We start from the raw sequence: 21,324 nt of genomic DNA, 5'->3' as shown, positions 1-21,324 counted from the left end.
AGATATGACACTTTCCAGCTTTGCACGCAATACCTATAATTCTACCCTCCCTCCCCTCTTCTCTTCCTTCTGAACCCCAGACTGGTTCTCTCAGCTGCTCATTGCCTTGTGGAACATATCTTTGTGTGCCTATAATGGCTATTACACCAGGAATAAGAACGTGTCGCATGGTGAACAGATGAATGAATGATTTGATCTTGTGACATGTCACGCCACAGCCTCTATCTCCGCTTCCTCGTTTGGTAGACGGGAGGAAGTGGGTAAGAGAGGGATGTTACACGTAAAGAGGGTGCGTGACGAACCCCACTTTTTCAGCCGCACTTGGCTCCACCCGCAGAAGCTGACCCCCCCTTGCATTCCCCAACACGCCCCCCCCATCGTTAGGCAGCATCCACGGTAGCCCAAAGTTTCTGGCGTTGACACCCTGCTTAACACGATCAAGTCAACAGATGCCACCTCCAACACGCACACATCACTACCACCACCGTACTAGTTTGTCCTCTTTTACTCATTAGCAGCCAAAGCCTAGCCTACTCATTGGAGCCTTACCAAAACGGAAAGGTCAGGGGAAGCGCTAAGTTGAGATGAGGTGCTGATTGAAGAAAGGCAGGGGAATCTCACCTTACTGGGCCTGAGGCTGCTGGAGGAGTCCCCAGCCATGGATGCCCAAGTATAGTACCCATTTGAGTACCCTCACTTTCAAAATGTGGGGGGCTGTGAGCACATAGGGCACCTCACCTCCTTCCCAATGTGTCCACTTCACAAGCTGTGTATTTGACTGATGGGTATTAGCCATGCTTTTAGATGATGCACCATATATGACTATATATAAAGTCCTGTGGTTTTAGGAACACACCTGTAATGTTCGTGGCTCAACCACAGACTGCTACTGATATTTGAGGGCTGTATTATTTAAAGCAGGGAGAGTAAGAAGGACCACTTATAATTGGGCCTCTAGTGTACATATCCTGGCAGTGGTCACCTCACCCTAAACGGAGTGTCTGAATAGAGAGCATATAAACGTTGAATCATTAGGTTTTCTGTTTTCTTTGAGACAACACCAAAACAAGGGTAATGAATAAAGTCACTGTTGGCTGAGGAAGCACAACTCCAATGATTAATCATCCAGTATGTTTGTCTTTCCGGACTCGCATCCTCTCCAAGGCTTTCGTAAGGGCTAGAGTAGAGTGTGAGTGTGAGTGTGAGTGTGTGTGTGTGTGTGTGTGTGTGTGTGTGTGTGTGTGTGTGTGTGTGTGTGTGTGTGTGTGTGTGTGTGTGTGTGTGTGTGTGTGTGTGTGTGTGTGTGTTAGAGAAAAAAACATGGTCATTGAAACATGATTCATTACCTGCCCTGGTTTCCACCAGTCAGACTAAACTGAGGTGACTGTAGAATACTAGTGCGTGAGGGGAGAGTAGGTGGTGAAGTAGGTAGAATACGCCTTGTGTATTGAAGTAAAGATTCAACCTGTGGTTAAAAGAGAGAAGGAACATGAACGTATAGTTCTAGCCTTTGTATCATAAAAAGAGAAAGAACAAAACACAAGTGGGGGAAAAAAGTGGTTCAAATAGCTTGCGTGCCTCGGCCGGGAATTTGTGCAGGGAATTTGTCGGAAGTCACGAAAAGTTGCTGCTCCCGGTGTAGCGCTGTAGAACCAGTGGAGGTGTGGAAAAAACAAGGGAGGGGTTGTGGCTGAGTGGAGCATAGGGAGCGGGTTAAAATGAGTCCTGGGTGTTGGTAGAATACACCATAAGGTCCTGGCGCTTGCTCCTTCATTGGGACCATGGCCCAGTGAGTGTGCGTGACTGTGTAGGTTTGACAGACCGGCCACTGATCCAATCTGTGTGGAGTAAGGTTGGGGTCAATTCCAGCCAATTCAGGAAGTACACTGAAATTCCAATTCCCTTCAATGCTTTTCAATGAGGAAAATAAAGATTTGGCATTTGGTTTACTTTCTGAATTGACCATGTATACGTTCAACAGCGAGTAAGAAACCAAATAAAATAGGATAGTCTGTGTGTTTTGTCTTTACAGTGCAGGATAACAGGAGAGGTCTATGGGTGTAATAGTCTCAGGGAAATGTTAAAAGCCAGTGTGTGCACACTGTTTCGTGCCAATCAGTTCAGAAAATGCCATTTTGTGAGGTTTTTCCAAAGTAAAGAGTGAGCCATGTGGTGGAAACGTGTCTGGGGAATCTCATAAACGTTGCTCTTCTTAAATACCCCATCCTCACTGCTTAATACTTGTATTTAACTGGGAATATGTTGTGTCGGGTTATGCCTAACACATGTTAATGATTTACCTTTCTCCTCTCCCATACAACACAATTGTATGTATCGATGTTGACATGGATTTCCATACTGATAAAGCTAGTTGATAAAAAAATGTTGGGCAAATCGCTTGAATTTGTCCACCACTAACTAAGAACAAGTTAAGGTCAAGTCCCTAGTCATAGAGAATAGACACTTTGTAACTCTTATATTATGTGGGGACTCTCCATTTCTGAGTTTTTCCTATCTCATATTTTCCAGTGACTCATGAGAAGCCGTCCAACAGAAAACATATCAGTCCATCCACCAACCCCCTCCCCGAGCCCAGAAAAGACAGCCTGCCTATGGCTATGGGCAACAGCGTAACAGAGAGTGGGCTCCTTCTGGAGGTAAGCAGCCAAACGTGTGTGTAAGTGTGTGTGTGTGTGTGTGTTGTCATGGTTAGAGAGTGTACCTGTCACAACAGTGACACAACAGCGAGGGGTGAGGGGCAGGGAAGGGAGGGCTGTTGCCCATGCTCTGACCTCCGCTGGAGCGATCTAATATGGCATGACGGACGTGGGGATGGTGGATAGGGAGGGAATGGATAAGTGCAGTTTAGCTCCAATAGATACCAGATACCAGTTGCCCCCCTGCTGGGTTGCTGACAGGAAACTGACGTTAAAACCCAGAGCCATGGAAATGGGCAGGTTAGCATTTTTCACCATGAATCTTATTCTGGAGGCAGCATTGGTGGTCACTAGCTGGCACAGCCACAGTCATAAAATTGGATTTTAAACCTAACCTTAACCACACTGCTAAACCTAATGCCTAATCCTAACCTTAAATTAAGGCCAAAAAGCACATTTTTGTTTTCATTTGTACAATAACCAATTTTGACTGGCCCATCTAGCGGAAATCGCTCAGTTCTGCCTCCAGTGCAAGATTGAAAATGCGAGAGAAATCTCAGTCACTGGTGCTAAAATGAGAGCATAAGAGGAGAGAGGAGGTGCAAGATTGAAGAGTAGTCCTGCAAAATATGAGATGTTGTTAAAGTGTCTGTACCACTGCATTATGAAGTGACTGACTCCATACCAGCCAAACAGGTGCATGGCTGATGAATGTGAACAACAGTATGTTCGTGAGAGGCCCAGCTCAACTGGAGCTAGTCCTGAGCTATAATACACACGTGAACAGTGTGCAGAGATCATTGTTTGTGATTTAATTAGGCATTCAATGTGCTAATTAGTGTTTATTAAACAAAGGGTTATAACACTATTCCTGACACCCCCTGACCCCCCCCCCCCCCCCCACACACACACACACACACACACACAGAGAGAAGAGCCCAGTGAGGCTTCAGTTAAAGTGTCGGGCTGTCACAACACAGGTTATAAACAGAGTCAATTGACTGTGGCAATAATGTGTCGCCTTTCATTGCGTGACTCCAGAAATGACTAGCTTCACGGTGGTTGCCGTTGCTGTGGCGACGGGCTCCCCTGGGGCAGCGAGAGGATGCCAGTGAGTTTCCCCTCTCTCTCCCTGCCGGCTGCCGCAGATGACTCAAAACACTAGGAACAGCTCTTTTTCACCGTGACCCTGGCACTGTTGCTTTGATCTCACGGTGACAATGTGAGAGAGGAGGAAACCTATCAAATGTGTGGAAACAAAGGCATGTCACCCCTCCACCCCCCTCCCTCCCTCTCTCCCTCTCTCTCTCTCCCTCAGCGCAGTCCTCTGCCGTGTCCAAATGTAGTGAGCGTATTTTTGGTAATGCGTGCAAACTGCCTCTTAAGAGTTGTAAGTCAAAGCTTTTAACCTTCCACCTCGTTTATAGGACCCATGAGGGTCTTTCGACTTTGAATTTGAAATGTTTTCTTGTCCGGGCCAGGAGCAGGTGCAAGTTTCCATTACTTAATGCTATCGGAATTCCATGAACCGGGAGAAAAATAAATGCTGGGAAGCAGTGATTTTAAAATGCTCCCCTTCTCGCTTTGTGAAAACAAATGGTAGAGAGAAAGAGAGAGAATTCCAACCAGGGGATAGTATTGATAGTGTGATTCAGTGGCATCTGGCTAAGAGAGAACATATCATATCTGAAGGGGTTGGCTAGAGTGCTGCAGCATCATGAACACAGTGACAGCTCTGTCTACGAACCATCTTGGTGTGTAATGTATTATGAATTCATTAACCAGCACGTATGTATTGGACTGTTATAGTGCTATGAATTCATTAACCAGCACGTATGTATTGGACTGTTATAGTGCTATGAATTCATTAACCAGCACGTATGTATTGGACTGTTATAGTGCTATGAATTCATTAACCAGCACGTATGTATTGGACTGTTATAGTGCTATGAATTCTTTTAGCAAGTCCTATTGAGCACCGGTGAAACCACATTAGGAATCAAAGAAAGTGATACCAGATCTACATCTTCATTGTGAATTGTAATAAACATTTACTAATACACAAACCATTTCCTGTATCCAGTAACACCCCCACCACCCACCCAAACCCCCACCCCCCACCCACATACACCTGCGTCAAAGAACGATAATAGATTTCGTGCCGGAATGCCAGAGTCGCTTATCACGCACAGGCCTGCTGTTTTTGCTGAGCAGTGCTTGGTTACACCATGCTTGGCTGCTGGGGGAAGGGGAGTGCATTTACTAGGTCAGCAACCCCCCTGACTGTTGCAGGAGTGTGCAGTTTAAACCTGTCAAACACTGTCTTCATCCACAATGCTACACATAGAGGGGAGGGGAGCCTCTATCTATCTATCTATCTATCTATCTATCTATCTATCTATCTATATACACACACACACACGCACACGCACACAGCACACTCATGCACACAAACTTAAGAGATCCATGCACGTAAACATACACACGTCTCAGAGCTGTACCTGTATACATTAGTGCATTAGCAGTGAGCGTATAAACAGGGGATTAAATGGCATGCCAGTGAAGTGAGCTCACCATATAAGGATCTGGGAAGGCTCAGTAGTGATAGAGAGACATGTCATACATCAGTTGGCAATTACCAGGGTGGATTTTCTTTGTGTCTCCCTGTAATCTATGAACATGGTTTTGTTATTGTTTTCAACCTGGGGCGTGGAGGATCAGTAGTGAATTTAATTTAATAAACTTTATTATATTTAAAGTGATACTTCGGGATGTTGTCAAGGAAGCATTTTATCTACTTCCAGAGTCAGATGAACTAATGGATACCATTTTTATGTTTCTGCATCCAGTATGAAGGAAGTTAGAGATTGTTTTGTGAGCCAATGCTAACTAGCATTAGCTCAATTATTGGAAGTCTGTGGTATCTACTAGCGTATTAGCAGTTACCATAGACTACCAGTCATTGTGATAGCGCTTGTTAGCAATTGCACTAACGCTGGTTAGCAACTTCCTTTAAACTGCACGCTGAGTTATAAAAATGGTGTCCACAAGTTCATCTGAATCTGGGGAAGTAGGTAAAGGGCTTTATTGCCAAAGTCCTTTAAGTAATTGCAATGGTTTTTGTGGTCAACATATTTATCTACACACAAAATCAAACACACTGTCAAATTGTTGTATCGTCAAATTAGAAAAAGTTTACATTGACACAGGTGTCAAGGGTGTTAGTAGGTTAAGGTAGAAGCTACATTATTTAAGATACATTTCTTGCATTGTCTCATAGATCTTCTCTTTCTTGTTCTTGTTCTTTGTCGTCTTCCAGACGTTCCCCTTCTAAATGAGTTAATTGATCCGTAGTCCTAATGCATCATGCAAGTCATCACAACTCATTCACTAAGATAATGTGACGGCCATTTTGAAGTTACACCACCAGACACACGGCCCTGGGATTAGCTTTTCAGTAAAGCGGTTAAATATGTCTGTCACTCAAAATGAGGGAGCACTGGGGAATTAGGACATGAGCCAAATAATGGTGAGAAAGAAGTTGACAAAGAACAGAAGCCTATTGAAGTCTGAGGCGTGTTGTAAGTTTGAGGTTGAGGAAACAGAAGGACCAGTGGCTGTGTATGTTGTGTTCTGCCACTCTCTGTATGAACGGGGCAGCCTCAGAGGGCAAACATAAACCTCAGCCCACAGACAGCTACCACACCAGACCAGACCACCCCTTATCCATCATGGAATGTACACACACACACACACCCCAAACATACATCAGCATTGAAAATAGATCAATACATAGCCAAACAGCAGCAGTAGTAGTCCCATTGCTAGCCTGTGTTAGCCAGGACTGGAGCAGTGTAGCAGCCTGGGCTGACCTGGTGTTGCTCACAGTAAACTGGAGGTGACAGGTTCTGGCAGGAGCACAGCGCCAGTCACGCGATCGCCGGAGACTTGGACCCAGTACAAACACTGGGAAGTTCATAAATTACAGTTTGGGGAACCGACTCCTCCACTTCCACCGCCCTCCCTCCCACCTCAGTTGTGGACAGCCTGTTGTGAATGAGCTGTATGAATCCCATTTAATGAATACTTTCAAAATGAGGGCAGTCGATTGAAAAACCTCTGTGATGGAGTTGCTCGGTGTTGTCATCCTTTGGGTGTTCCTTGGGAGGGCTTTTGGAAGACAAACACAGTCAGGAAATGTAAAAACTCACCCTCATATCTGTGATATTAAATTGCCAATAACCCAAACGAGATGAGCCAAGCTCCAAAGCCAAGTGCCGCTATCAGGATTCATGCAAACTAACCTTCGTCTCTCTTGTTCCCCCTCTAGTCCCTGACTGGCTTTGCGCTGGTGGTGAGCAGCGATGGAATGGTCTTCTATGCCTCCTCCACCATCGTCGACTACTTGGGCTTCCATCAGGTACGTCTCATTGTTAAGATTTTTTAAATTAATTGAATATATTTTCTATGGTCTTCCAGGGCATGTTGGTAACAGATAACAGACGTTAATTTAAAGGTATTTCTGCTGATATTTACCAGGACAACTGGAGTAGCGGGACTGTGTATGTACTCTGCACATTGAGAGAGCCCCAAGAAAGTTGTGAGTTGAGACAGGGGCCATGGCCTGGTAGAAACTGTTGTCCCAATGGGAGCCGGCCGCAGCAGCAGACAAATAAAGGAGATACAGTCACAACAGTTCAAAATGTTGAGGTGTCAGTCAAAGGCCTAGTTTACCCTGCCACTGTTTCTTGGCTTTCCATCCCCTGACCTCTCTCTTCCCTTCTCTTTGCCCCATCTCTCCATCCCCTGACCTCTCTCTTCCCTTCTCTTTGCCCCATCTCTCCATCCCCTGACCTCTCTTAGGCTCTCTCTTCCCTTCTCTTTGCCCCATCTCTCCATCCCCTGACCTCTCTTAGCCTCTCTCTTCCCTTCTCTTTGCCCCATCTCTCCATCCCCTGACCTCTCTTAGCCTCTCTCTTCCCTTCTCTTTGCCCCATCTCTCCATTCCCTGACCTCTCTTAGCCTCTCTCTTCCCTTCTCTTTGCCCCATCTCTCCATCCCCTGACCTCTCTCTTCCCTTCTCTTTGCCCCATCTCTCCATCCCCTGACCTCTCTTAGCCTCTCTCTTCCCTTCTCTTTGCCCCATCTCTCCATCCCCTGACCTCTCTTAGCCTCTCCCCTTTTCTTTGCCCCATCTCGCCATTCCCTGACCTCTTAGCCTCTCTCTTCCCTTCTCTTTGCCCCATCTCTCCATCCCCTGACCTCTCTCTTCCCTTCTCTTTGCCCCATCTCTCCATCCCCTGACCTCGCTTAGCCTCTCTCTTCCCTTCTCTTTGCCCCATCTCTCCATCCCCTGACCTCTCTCTTCCCTTCTCTTTGCCCCATCTCTCCATCCCCTGACCTCTCTTAGCCTCTCTCTTCCCTTCTCTTTGCCCCATCTCTCCATCCCCTGACCTCTCTCTTCCCTTCTCTTTGCCCCATCTCTCCATCCCCTGACCTCTCTGAGCCTCTCTCTTCCTTTCTCTTTGCCCCATCTCTCCAGCCCCTGACCTCTCTTAGCCTCTCTCTTCCCTTCTCTTTGCCCCATCTCTCCATTCCCTGACCTCTCTTAGCCTCTCTCTTCCCTTCTATTTGCCCCATCTCTCCATTCCCTGACCTCTCTTAGCCTCTCTCTTCCCTTCTATTTGCCCCATCTCTCCATCCCCTGACCTCTCTCTTCCCCTTCTATTTGCCCCATCTCTCCATCCCCTGACCTCTCTCTTCCCTTCTCTTTGCCCCATCTCTCCATCCCCTGACCTCTCTCTTCCCTTCTCTTTGCCCCATCTCTCCATCCCCTGACCTCTCTCTTCCCTTCTCTTTGCCCCATCTCTCCATCCCCTGACCTCTCTCTTCCCTTCTCTTTGCCCCATCTCTCCATCCCCTGACCTCTCTTAGCCTCTCTCTTCCCTTCTCTTTGCCCCATCTCTCCATCCCTCTCTATGTTGGTCTGTTACATTATTTGGTGGGGTGTAAAGAACTCCCTGAACCCTTCACCAGAGGGAAGAGGTGACAGGGAGGTCAGCTCAGCAGCACCACAGGCTCTTCAGAGAGAGAGAGAGAGAGAGAGAGAAAGGTTCTGAGGCGGTCAGGAGGTAGTGACCGGGACGGGCAGGCATAAGACGAGGCGAACTCCAACTTCTCCGACTTCCTCCGCGACGTTAATTATTGATGTTATCAACTGGGTATGCCTGTCCTCCCCTACTTAAATCATTTCCCCTCACAGTCATGGATAAAGTGCTTTAACACTATTAGCAGTGCCCCCAGCTCCCCAGACAAGGCAGCCATTTGAGCGCGGGAGATTATTCTGCAAGAGTGCCTGCACTTGCCTTACAAGGAGTCGGATGCAATAACAGCGTCATTCAAATGGAATGAAAACTGAAGTGGTCTGAAAGTGGTGCCTTGCTGCGTGCCAGAGACTTTAGCCGCATGTCACTCCGGAGCTGTGAGTGCTCGGTTCATGACACAACCGCGTTTACAGACAAAATCAAACCTCTGTCCGGTTCAAATGGCTTTGTGTCATCGTCCCTAAATTCTGTAGAGGATTGGGGAAGATGAAAATTTTATTTCACAAATTATATTTCACAAGTGGTGTGAAAGATAAGGTTGCTGTGACAGTGTTTAGTCCTGACATTTAGTGTCAGTGCCACCTACAGAAGGATGTTGCATGGTCTGACATATAACTGTGTTAGAAAAAACATCCAACACAGAAGTTTTACATTTCACAGTAGCTCATAAGTTGTCCTAACCAACACACACACTTGTGTCTATAGATCACTCAGTATAGATAATTGTTTTCCTTTTAAAAAACATGAAATTAATCCTTTAAAAGGTGTGTAAGTCTGCTCAATTTTCTAATACAAAACAAACTTAAACTCATAATATGACCAAAAGTATGTGGACTCCTGCTCGTCGAACGTCTCATTACAAAATCATGGGCATTAAATGGAGTTGGTCCCCCCTTTGCTGCGTTCTCTTGGCATCCGCCAAACCCAGATTCGTCTGTCGGACTGCCTGATGGTGAAGTGTGATTCATCACTCCAAAGAACGAGTTTCCACTGCTCCAGAGTCCAATGGTGGCGAACTTTACACCACTCCAGCCGACGCTTGGCATTGCACATGGTGATCTTAGGCTTGTGTGTGGCTGCTCGGCCATGGGAACCCATTTCATGAATCTCCCAACAAACAGTTCTTGTGCTGACGTTGCTCGCAGAGGCAGTTTGGAAACAAGGACAGACAATTTTCACCCGCTACGCGCTTCAACACTCCCATTCTGTGAGCTTGTGTGGCCTACCATTTAGCCTCAGCCATTGCTGCTCCTAGACGTTTCCACTTCTCAATAACAGCACTTACAGTTGACCGGGGCCCCGAGTTCTTCAGTAAGGCCATTCTACTGCCAATGTTTGTCTATGGAGATTGCATGGCGGTGTGCTAGATTTTTAGATACCTGTCAGCAACAGGTGTGGCTGAAATAACCAAATATGCTCATTTGAAGGGGTGTCCACATACTTTTGTATATAGAGTGTATATCATACATGTACACAAAGAGATACTATAGTTGAATATTTAATTCATGGCTTCTAACTGTCAAGTTGGGTGTGATTGTGAGAAAGCTCTGATAATACCACTTAAACCTTGACAAAACATTCCAGGCATCCATAATTAAGAAGCCATAAAGAAGACAGACACACTAATAGGCAGCACTGAAGACAAATATAGGACTGTTTTTAGGGACGACACCACAAGAAAGCACTGAAATGGTGCAAAAACAGCATTGTCGCTTTGATCCTATTTGTTCCGTTGTAATTACGCTTTTGAAGATCAAGACGCGAGGGCCAGGGAAAATATCACTTATTCTTTTTTTACGAGAGAATCTCACACAATAGACACCCGATCTGTCTGCCGGTGGGAACTGTGGCGGCGCTTGCCATGTGCTTCGGTGGGAGGAATTGTTTTGCAAGGCAAATGTTCAAAAAAGCTTGCGTGCCTCCAATGTGGAAATTATGGGGGGAAGGTTGAATATTTCAGTGGGGATCTGTCATTTCCCTGACAGAAAGCACAGCTATTGCTGGAAAGAAAGAGGCATTACAAGTGCGGGCTGGGTTGGGTTGTAAGGGGGTTTTCAGCAGGGCTGGGCTGGGCTGCTCTTCAGGAGCTGGTGTCACGCGATGTTTGACAAACAGGACTTGCCCTCGCTGGCCCCGTGGCTCAGTGACATCGGAGAGCCACTGTAAATGTTGCCCGTTGTGTAGTTTAGTGGAAGAATTCCTTGTGAAATTTCAGCAGAAGCACACAAAATTGTTTTAACATATTGGCAACAACAACCAGCTGATCTCAGAGAATCTTCCAGTAAATATGCCACTTTTTCAGAGCTGTTGGGGATATTGTTCTGAATACATGATTTAGCTCAAGTTGTGTAAAGTCATTCACTGTAATGTCATACTTTAGTCATATATTTTTTATTCCAAGTTATTCATAAGTTATTCCAACCACAAAATGTCCTGTGAAACTCTTACAAAATCACACCAATCCAAATCTGAGCAACAGACAGACAGATTATCAGCCCATTAGCCAGACCCATAACAGAACTATTTGGGTCTTTTGGTGTCACCTCCAGAACCCTCTGCGTGTGAGGCCGTTGGGCCAATCAAGTGAACCATGGCAGAGGTTAAGTGTTGAGGTCTCTGGGTTATGGGTGGGAGTAATGGCTAACAGTTCTGGGGCCTTCATGTGTAATTGTCTCGATCTCTCCCTCCATCCAGACGGACGTGATGCACCAGAACGTCTTTGATTATATCCATGTAGATGACCGGCAGGAGTTCAGAAGACAACTCCACTGGGCCATGAACCCCAGCCAGCACGGCTCATCCCAGGACCACCATTCAGCCACAGAAACTGGTGTGTATATAATTACCAGGAACAGTATGGGTAGGAAAGGTCACAGGGTTTTAGTGGAGGGAGGCCCTCTGCCTAGCAACAGTGGGAGTGAGCGAGCAGAAACGAGGAGCACTGATTCAGCAAACAGCAAGACTGGACTGTTAACTGTGCTGTTAACTCTATTCACATCCACTAACCAGACTGTGATTAATGGTCAATGTATGGGCGGAAAGTCCCAGACTATGCTCGATTATGTCAGACAGACCTTCGTATTTCTCACAAACACACCTCATTCCAATGCCACCTCTCCACCACAGGGATAAGGTGTGTGTGAGAAGTATGAAGGCCCATCTCTAACACAATAGACTCTGCAATTGTTTACCAACACTGTAAGTCTTTTAAAGCTTGTCTACCGTAAGAAACGGGAAAAAACGGCAATATAGTGAATGTTAGTTTATTTGTTTTTATAGGAGAAGACTTTGTGGTGAGCAGCCTGTTCCATTCTCAGGAGGCGGGGGGAGTTGCTCCTGAGTTCTCTTCCTTCCTCAACCGCTGTTTCATCTCCCGTGTACGCTGCCTGCTGGACAGCACCTCTGGCTTTTTGGTGAGTGGATAAACCCATCCAGAGAACCCACCCAGCCATGATGCCTCTAATGCGAACTAACGGGGATGTACTTACCAAAGAAAGATCTCCCATTTGGTGTCATGTTTGCTGAAATTGTAGCTTGAGTGTAGGTATACATAGAATGTTCCCATATCCCGGACATAGCAGGCCAGAAGATTTGGTGCTTGGACACAGATGTATTTACTATTTACAGCCATTGGTCCACCTTCCATAGTTCTGACCAGAGTGGTTTGGAGGTTTGGATCCGTCAATGGAAACGGATGGGGCTTGAAGTTGGCCTTGATTTGAACACTGTAGGGAAGGTCAACAGAGATCCTCCTGTCAACGGGTCCATTTCGATGGCAGGCACAGACAGCTTTGGTCGTTCTGTTATTTCTCTAGGCTGTTGTGACTGAATAAACTTGGCTTGCATCAAGACTTTTTTTCATTTTATCTTCATTACCAGAAGTGCTGAGATCAGACAAGTTGTCAGCCATAATTCATTAATAGCATACCATAATAGTGCTTCAAATTATAGTGTCCTAAATAGCATCTGGTAAACAACAAGTTCTCGACAAGAATATGCTCTTTCTACCTATTTTGGGTGCTAAACACTCCACCTCAAAGTGTGTGCGCTCTAACCTTGCCTCCCTCTGTTAGACCATGCAGTTCCAGGGGCGGCTGAAGTTCCTCCAGGGACAGAAGAAGAAGTCGGGTTCGGGGACCCTGCTACCCCCCCAGCTGTCCCTGTTCTGTGTGGCTGTGCCTCTTCTGCTGCCCTCCATCACAGAGATGAAGATGAAGGGCATGATGATGAGGGGCAAGCAGAAGAGCGGAGGGGGCATCATCCCTGCACTAGATCATGGGTAAGGACGGAAGGACACAGCTAGACTCTGACATCATCATATAGGCTTACACTGACTATACTTGTAAATGTACTCACTTTCTAGGCTTCAAGTGATATTATTTCAAACTCCCATTTTTTTATTGATGATCAGGGCTATGTCATGCCTTATAAGGTTACTACTAACTTAAACGTTTACTGATGGGAGATGGAACTCCTTGGAGCATGGATCAGTCAGTCTAGTTTTGCCTTATCTGCAGACCAACCATTCTCAGACCATTCTTTAATTTCTTTGAACAGCAACTTCTTTGAACAGCAACTTCAGTGTGGTCCGAATAGTTAGATTTGGGACAGAGTTGGCACAGTCCAAGTGTTTGGAGTGAGAAAGGTGCAAGGTCAGCCAATGAGCCAGGCTAAGCTAGGCCCAGCACATTAACTGGACAGATCTGGGTCACCAAGGGCAAAGGCTGCCTTGCTAACCAAGTATTGGGCACAACCCCCTGTTCGCCTAGACCAATCAGAAACGACCTGTGACATCAAGAACAATAGCTTCACACAGAAGCTGGCTTCTTTCTCTTTCCACCCCCTCAAACACAAACACCACACAAACACGCACACACACTAAAATGAGCTTTGGATGGCTCACAATACTCAATTAAGACAACAAATGGATTTTCTGTTTTTGGACGTGGGCCTGTGCTTCATGGATCATTAGGGAGGAAACTTGGCTTTGAGGGTAAAAGTTGAGTTGGAGGGCACACTCAGTAGTAGTCAGCTAGGGCCCTACCACCCCCTCTTGTGTTCATTATGAATAATGTGTAATATCTCCCAAATAGTATCCTCTTTTCACTCTCCAACAGAGGTGGTTCTACCATAGAACCATGATGTTTCATGACACAACGCTTGTTCTGTCCACACTTTATAAACCTGATACTAAGTTATCCTGATGTAAGACACAAGTCTGCACACTTTATAAACCTGAAGCATACCTTGGCAAGAGGGGGCAATCCTTGCTTCTGAGGGGAATCGACGATCATACGTCAAAAGAGCTTCCCATTAATTCCAGTTAAAGCTGTTATGAAGCGACCTCAGTGTCTCCTCCACGACCTTGGTCTCCTCCATGACCTCAGTGTCTCCTCCACGACCTTGGTCTCCTCCACGACCTCAGTGTCTCCACAGTCTTTTACCCTCCGCCAAAACCAGCTAAATGACAGAATTGAATGATGAGTTGAGGGAGAGCGACAGAGAAGGAGAGATATTGTTTGTGGTGTTGAAAAATGACAGAATGGGTCATGCTCTCACCAGCAGAGTTCACTAAAGAGACATTCAATAGGTTTTGGTCTCTGTAGGCCTAGCCTCAACATGATGCACAGACTTTAGCCCAGAAAGTGTCATTGAACCACAGTCGGCGTCTTAAGAACTCAACATGTATCTATTTATCGCTGAGGGCATTGAAAGACAATTTGTAGGGAAGGGAAGGAAGATAACGTAGTTCTCTAGGCTAACTGATCCCCAGCTTTGGCAGGGAGTTATATAATCTGCCTGCCTGTGTTTAGATCCTGGAAAAGATTAAATCATTCCCAGAAATAAATATGGCTTCGTTTTTTTGTTATTCTGAGAATTCGATGTCAATGTTGTTGTTGACTTGATTATTTGAACGGACAAAATGGATAGCTGAAAGGACATGAGAAATATACGATTATTATAATCCACACACACTGTTCTGATGAGACAGGATAAAACGGGAGAATTGTATTCCTCTCTTGTTGACATAGCAAAAAAGTGTATTGTTCCCTATACGATCATCTATCTCGTATTGATGTTTATATTACTGTGTATATAGTGATGTGTATAGTGTATATTGATGTGTGTTGATGTGTATGCATGACTCTCTGTCGAAATAAATGTTGCATGAATATAAATAAAATAAACACAATTATTTGTACTGTAATGAACAGGAGGGATGATCTGTAGAAGTAATCAGATCATTACAACTCTGACCTAAAACAGTTGGGGCTGCAAAAATGGTTTGATTTTAGATCTAATATATGACCATTATCTCCCTACCTCTCTTCCTCCCCTGTTCCTCCATGTTACAGTGAGAGAGAGGAGCACTTCAGGAGGCACGCTGGCAGTGTGGCGATGGTGGATGGCGGGGACCCGCTGCTCCTCAACTGCACCAGCCCCGGGGGGTCCCAGCAGCGCCTCAAGTACAAGTCAGAGGGGGGCTACTACGGCCAGGACGAGCCCCTCAACTACTGCAAGACCTCTATGGGCGGCGTCCCCCACCACAAAGGCCCAGGCCCGGACTCCCCGTGGCCCATGCGGCCTGCCTCAGGGACCGTCCGGGCTGGGCAGAGTGGCGGCTACATCCCCTCGAATCGACTCGGGAAGGCGGGCCACTACGGTAAGCCCTACCGCATGTCCCCCAGCATGTGTCATGGAGGAGGGCGAGGTAGTGAGGTCTACGTGCCCAAGATGTACGGGAGCCTCCAGACCCCCGACGGCTCGGACCCCTACTGCTTGGGAGAGGCGGTGAAGAGCGAGAATGGCTACGGCGAGTGCTACGATGGCCGCCTGCTGCCTGAGATGCCCATCAAGGTGGAGCAGGACTCTGACTCGGAGAACGGCTGTGACGCATATGGCCGTCCATGGACGTGCCGGGAGCCCGTGGACCGTCGCTACAGCAACGGCTACGGCGACAACAACAGCCTTCAGATGAAGTCGGAGGCGGACTACTACGAGCAGTACTCGCCGTGCCAGCGGGGCAAGGCGGGTATCAGCCCCATCAGCCCACCCTACAACAACGGCCACTTCCAGAACTATAATAATGTGGGGGGCGGCAGGCCCTTGAAGAGTGTGATTAACAAGGACCTGTCCCAGTTCAGTCCCCAGAGGCTGTCCCACTCAGACCCCCTCTGTAGCAGCCAGAGCATCAACTGCATGGACGTATATGCAAGCGGCCCTGTGGAGCACAACAAGGGCTACATGCAGCAGGACTACAAGCAGGGCTACGAGTTCAAAGGTCACGGACTGCTCCATGCCATAAAGCGGGAACCCATGGACTCACCCCCGTGGTCGGACGGCAGCAGCAACGACATGAGTCACGCCATGGGGCACTCTCAGAGGAACGTTATGCCACACTGTGTGATGAACGCTGGGCAGCACAAAGCCAACCCCTATGTTTATATGCAATAGACATACATCCCACACTTCCTCATTCACCAGCATAATACATTGGCAGAAGACATTCAGGCTATGGCTCAGGTTTAAAGACTAAGTGTTGAGACAATCAAAGAAAGGTATGGGGGGGATCCTGCCCCTGGATTTTGTTTTGATGAATGGAAGAAATTGTAGTTATTATCCGAAGCACTTTTGATGTAGTGATGCAAATTTTCTAGTCACATTTCTGTTTGTGTTTTGTGTTGTCTCTACCTGACTTCTCTGGTAGGCTGTTTAAAAATGTGATGGTAAACTGTATAAAATGTACACATTCGTGATGGGTGATACAGGATTATGTTACAGTGAGTGTATGTAAATATTTGTCCTCAAGAAATTATTTCCTGTCTAGAAGGTTTACCCAAAGAGGGTTGTGCATGCTCTTTTTAGTCAGGTTTTTTAAATCAATTGAAGGATCATTTGAATATGGTACGCATCAGTCTGAATACACTATATATACACAAAAGTATGTGGACACCCCTTCGAATTTGTGGATTCGGCTATTTCAGCCACACCCGTTGCTGACAGGTGTATAAAATCGAGCACACAGCCATGCAATCTCCATAGACAAACTTTGGCAGTAGAATGGCCGGTACTGAAGGGCTCCGTGACTTTCAATGTTGCACCGTCATAGGGTGCCACCTTTCTAACAAGTCAGTTCGTCCAATTTCTGCCCTGCTAGAGAAACTTCATAACAACAGCACTTACAGTTGATCAGAGCAGCTCTAGCAGGGCAGAAATTTGACGAGGAAGAGAAGTAGGGAGATAATGGTCATATATTAGATCTCAAATCAAACCATTTTTGCAGCCCCAACTGTTTTAGGTCAGAGTTGTAATGACATCTGATTACTTCTACAGATGATCCCTCCTGTTCATTACAGTACAAAGAATTGTGTTTATTTTATTTATGTTCATTCAACCTTTATTTCGACAGGGAGTCTAGCGAAATGTTAAGCCACACAAGCTCACAGAACGGGACCACCAGGTGCTGAAGTGGGTAGAGCGTAAAAATCGTCTGTCCTCGGTTGCAACACTCACTACCGAGTTCCAAACTGCCTCTGGAAGGAACGTCAGCACAAGAACTGTTCATGGCCGAGCAGCTGCACACAAGCCTAGGATCACCATGTGCAATGCCAAGTGTTAGCTGGAGTGGTGTAAAGCTCACCGCCATTGGACTCTGGAGCAGTGGAAATGCCTTATCTGGAGTTTTGAATCACGCTTTACCATCTAGCAGTCCGGAGGAGGAATCTGTGTTTGGCAGATGCCAGGATAACGCTACCTGCCCCAATGCATAGTTCCAACTGTAATGTTTGGTGGAGGAGGAAGAATGGTCTGTGGCTGTTTTTCATGGTTTGGGCTAGTCCCCTTACTTCCAGTGAAGGGAAATCGTAATGCTTTAGCATACAATGACATCCTAAACGATTCTGTGCTTCCAACTTTGTGTAAACAGTTTGGGGCAGGACCTTTCCTGTTTCAGCATGATAATGCCCCCATGCACAAAGCGAGGTCCATACAGAAATGGTTTGTCGAGATCGGTGTGGAAGAACTTGCCTGCACAAAGTCCTAACCTCAACCCCATTCAACACCTTTGGGATGAATTGTAACACCGCCTGCGAGCCAGGCCTAATCGCCCAACATCAGTGCCCAACCTCACTAATGCTCTAGTGGCTGAATGGATTCAAGTCCCCGCAGCAACATCAACTCTATATTAATGCCAATGAATTTGGAATGAGATGGTCAATGAGCAGGTGTCCACATACTTTTGGTCATGAAGTGTTTATTTTTTAACCTTTATTTAACTAGGTAAGTTAGTTAAGAACAAATTCTTATTTTCATTGACGGCCTAGGAACAGTGGGTTAACTGCCTTGTTCAGGGGCAGAACGACAGATTTTTACCTTGTCAGCTTGGGGATTCGATCCTGCAACCTTTCGGTTACTAGTCCAACACTCGAACCACTAGTTTACCTGCCGCCCCAGTGTATGTGTGTGTTTGAGTGTGTGTGTCCAGTGTGTCCAGTTTTGCAAGAAAGGGAATTTATTGCATGGTTTTCAAATCTTTGATTTAATCCTATTCTTATACGTCTATGCACACAACTCAATCAGCTCTAGTCACTATTGTAGAGAAAGATAATGTATTGATCTCTATGGTCACTATTGCCTGTTAGGTTTCATTGTTATTACTACAAAATACTGACATCATTCTCCTCCAGTCCCACCCTGACAAGACACACAAGTTACTGAATGTTGTGTAAATTGGCAGTTCATTGTCCTATCATTCAAACTACTAAACAGAGGATAAAACACGGTCACACTCATGTAAAGTAATCCCAGAAGGAACTGTGTTCAAAATTGTTTAAGTTGCTTTCCATGCATGCTCTTATGAATTATGAACAAAATCATGTTGCTCTGCTCTACACAAAACAAAACACGTCAACTTCAGTCTCCACAGTACAACTTTGTCTTTGACAAAGTCAAAACAAATGATGTTTTCTTTCAATATTTCACACATGAAGCTACTGTAAAGATTTTGATGCACTACTGGGACTGACTCATCATCCATTCAATACCTACCTAGACATGATGTCGAGTTGACATGCACATTGTAAATAGCTTCACCTTTGAGATTTAAAATGACTTTTATTTTTGTGTTAAATTCAGTAAATGTCCAATGATTCATATTTATTGTCTAGCCAGAATTGTATATTTAAATCCAGACATCTGGGGGCTTTGCGCTGTTTCACGAAGGACAATAAAATGCATTTTTTGATAAAACAAGTAAATACACAATTAAGATCTCTGGCTAACTTCGTAGCTGCAAGGCAGCAAGTATGTATTTGTGGCAAGTTGTTATTTTTCAGTGTTTTTCAAAAACAAGAATTACCTAATAAAAGATCATTCTTAAAGTGATGCTCCAGAACCTTTGTGTACTAGTTCATCCAATTGTGTACGACTTCATCCATTCCCTATGATAAGTTACATCCTGCAAAACAAAACAAAATATATGTATATATTTTTGCAATTCATATGATATGTCACGAATCCAATTCATACAGTATGTTACATATTTGTTGTGCTTGAGATCCCGGACTGCATATTTAAGGAAGACAGAATACCGGTTACTCTTTTCCTGTTGTCAAACCAAAACATATGGGGTATTATGGCAATATATTGTGCACAATTAATTAAAACACATTTTTTAAAACAGAAATCATGGTAACAAGGTCTGCAAAGGCTCTCTTTAGATGACATGGCTGTCTTTTAACTCGAAAAGGACATTGCAACCTTTTGCCAGCACTTTATTATCATGCTATTGTTTATTGGCATTAATAGCTAGCTCTTTAGTGCCATATTTCAAACTGCAGTCTTATTGTCTTTCTCCATTAGAAATAGATGAGAGGAAAAACAGATATGCAAGAGCACTGCCCACTTTATGATGAATGCGGTGTAAATGCTACGTGACAGTTCCTTTGCACGACTAGGAGAATGGAACACGGACCACTTACCACAGTCTGGGAAGAGCTAGAAACAGGGGAAATACTGTACCTTCCTATATTAAGTCAAAACCGTTAATGTCATGACACATTGTAGTAAATTATATGATATAGGGAGCCAGGCAAGTGGAGGAGGGTTCTCACTGCTCGGAATGAGGCAAGAACCTTGATTAACCTTATGATTCAAAAGACCAAAACATAACAAAACTCAGACATGTACTGTATATTTCAACACCACACCTTTGAGCAGATACAAGTAACAACATGATAATGGATAGATGGGATCCCTCCGTGTGCGTGTCCAAAACAGGCTAGCAAATCTGTCACTTTTCATTTACAGTATCCTAATCAGTGATGTCAATTAACAACCATTAGCTTAGTCATTCTCACTGACTATCTGCAGTGCAATCACACCAGTGGAAAGATCACAAGGGCCCCCAATTATATACGTTTGACACGTAGTTCAGGACGGGTCAGAGCTCAACACCTTTGCTGTACCGAGCCTCAGATCAATGCTAAAAACGAACCAGATATATATAACTGACTCAGTGCCATGTGGTAGACCTAATGAGCTTGGATAGGATAGAAATTACCCTTGGTCTCATCGTCTGTACACAACTCATTTACCTACTTTGTAACTGTGCAATACAACTCATATTTTACTTGTCGCTATGTGAAATACAGGACAAAGTCTGAATTGAAGATCCAATGAAAAGCTGGATATGACAGCACCAGACATACAGTAGACTGGGTACTTTACAAAACGGTCATGTGACGCTATGATTGACCCTAAGCCGACTAGCCAGCTGGAGGGCTGTCCTCATTGGTTTAGGAGGAAAACCAATCCTCAGAAGAGGATTACATTCTTCCTTCCATCTTGCTATATCTGCGCCCTAATTCCCCCATAACAACCTTGTGTGTCCTACAAGGGTCATTACATTCCACGTCAAAAGTCAAAGAGGGATAGAAGGATAAGCGCTCGTGCAGGTCTGCAGTCACGTGTTATTTTAGCAAAATATGTTGGTGTAGTGGGAGAATGAGAGAGGGTGATACTCTCGTGTAGAGACTTGCAGGCGCCGACGCCCAGCGTAATGAGTCAATCTCAATTTATTGTTTGAATGGCTGACCATATGTCGGCTATCACAAGACTCAAACACACGTTTGCGGTGGCAATCTTCAGGGCGGGACATTCCCATAAACCCTGGAGCACGGACACCCTTGGAGGTGTGAAGACAAGAAAACTTTAAACGAAATTCATGTGAATGAAATTGTTGCGTTTGATTTGTTTCAAGAGCTTATAAAGAGTTGTTTTTACTCTGGAAAAATGAACTGTGTCAATTGTTTGACCTACATACGCAAACAAATAGCATTAGGATTTCGTAAAGCATTTTGGAATATCGACTTGGAAGCACACAGATACAATCCACTATTAATATTTATGATGAATGTCAACGTCACATTTTGCTAGCTATTTAAAAGACCATTTGAAGTCAAATTTGCTCTCATTCAGTGCTGTATAGTCATACATAGAGTAACATGTTTTTTTGATGTTGTGGCTAATGTCATTCTCTCTTAGGAAAACACACCCTAAACTCA

The 21,324-nt window shown here is 45.1% G+C and overlaps 1 protein-coding gene across 1 annotated transcript in view; it reads left to right on the top strand.

Moving 5' to 3' along the window:
* The window catches only part of LOC115130262 (uncharacterized), a 64,192-nt gene extending 45,038 nt beyond the window's left edge, over positions 1-19,154 (top strand). The window contains exons 4-9 of the mRNA XM_029661202.2: positions 2,530-2,657; positions 6,988-7,077; positions 11,456-11,591; positions 12,041-12,174; positions 12,835-13,040; positions 15,118-19,154. Coding sequence (XP_029517062.1) covers positions 2,530-2,657; positions 6,988-7,077; positions 11,456-11,591; positions 12,041-12,174; positions 12,835-13,040; positions 15,118-16,216 — 1,793 coding nt within the window. The 3' untranslated portion in view covers positions 16,217-19,154. The remainder of the gene's footprint in view (positions 1-2,529; positions 2,658-6,987; positions 7,078-11,455; positions 11,592-12,040; positions 12,175-12,834; positions 13,041-15,117) is intronic.
* Positions 19,155-21,324: the final 2,170 nt, after the last annotated feature.

Source organism: Oncorhynchus nerka, linkage group LG6 (assembly GCF_034236695.1).
Source record: "Oncorhynchus nerka isolate Pitt River linkage group LG6, Oner_Uvic_2.0, whole genome shotgun sequence".
Classification (NCBI taxonomy): domain Eukaryota; kingdom Metazoa; phylum Chordata; class Actinopteri; order Salmoniformes; family Salmonidae; genus Oncorhynchus; species Oncorhynchus nerka.
The sequence above is the reverse complement of the archived record's forward strand: the minus strand, read 5'-3'. Positions and strand labels throughout refer to the sequence as shown.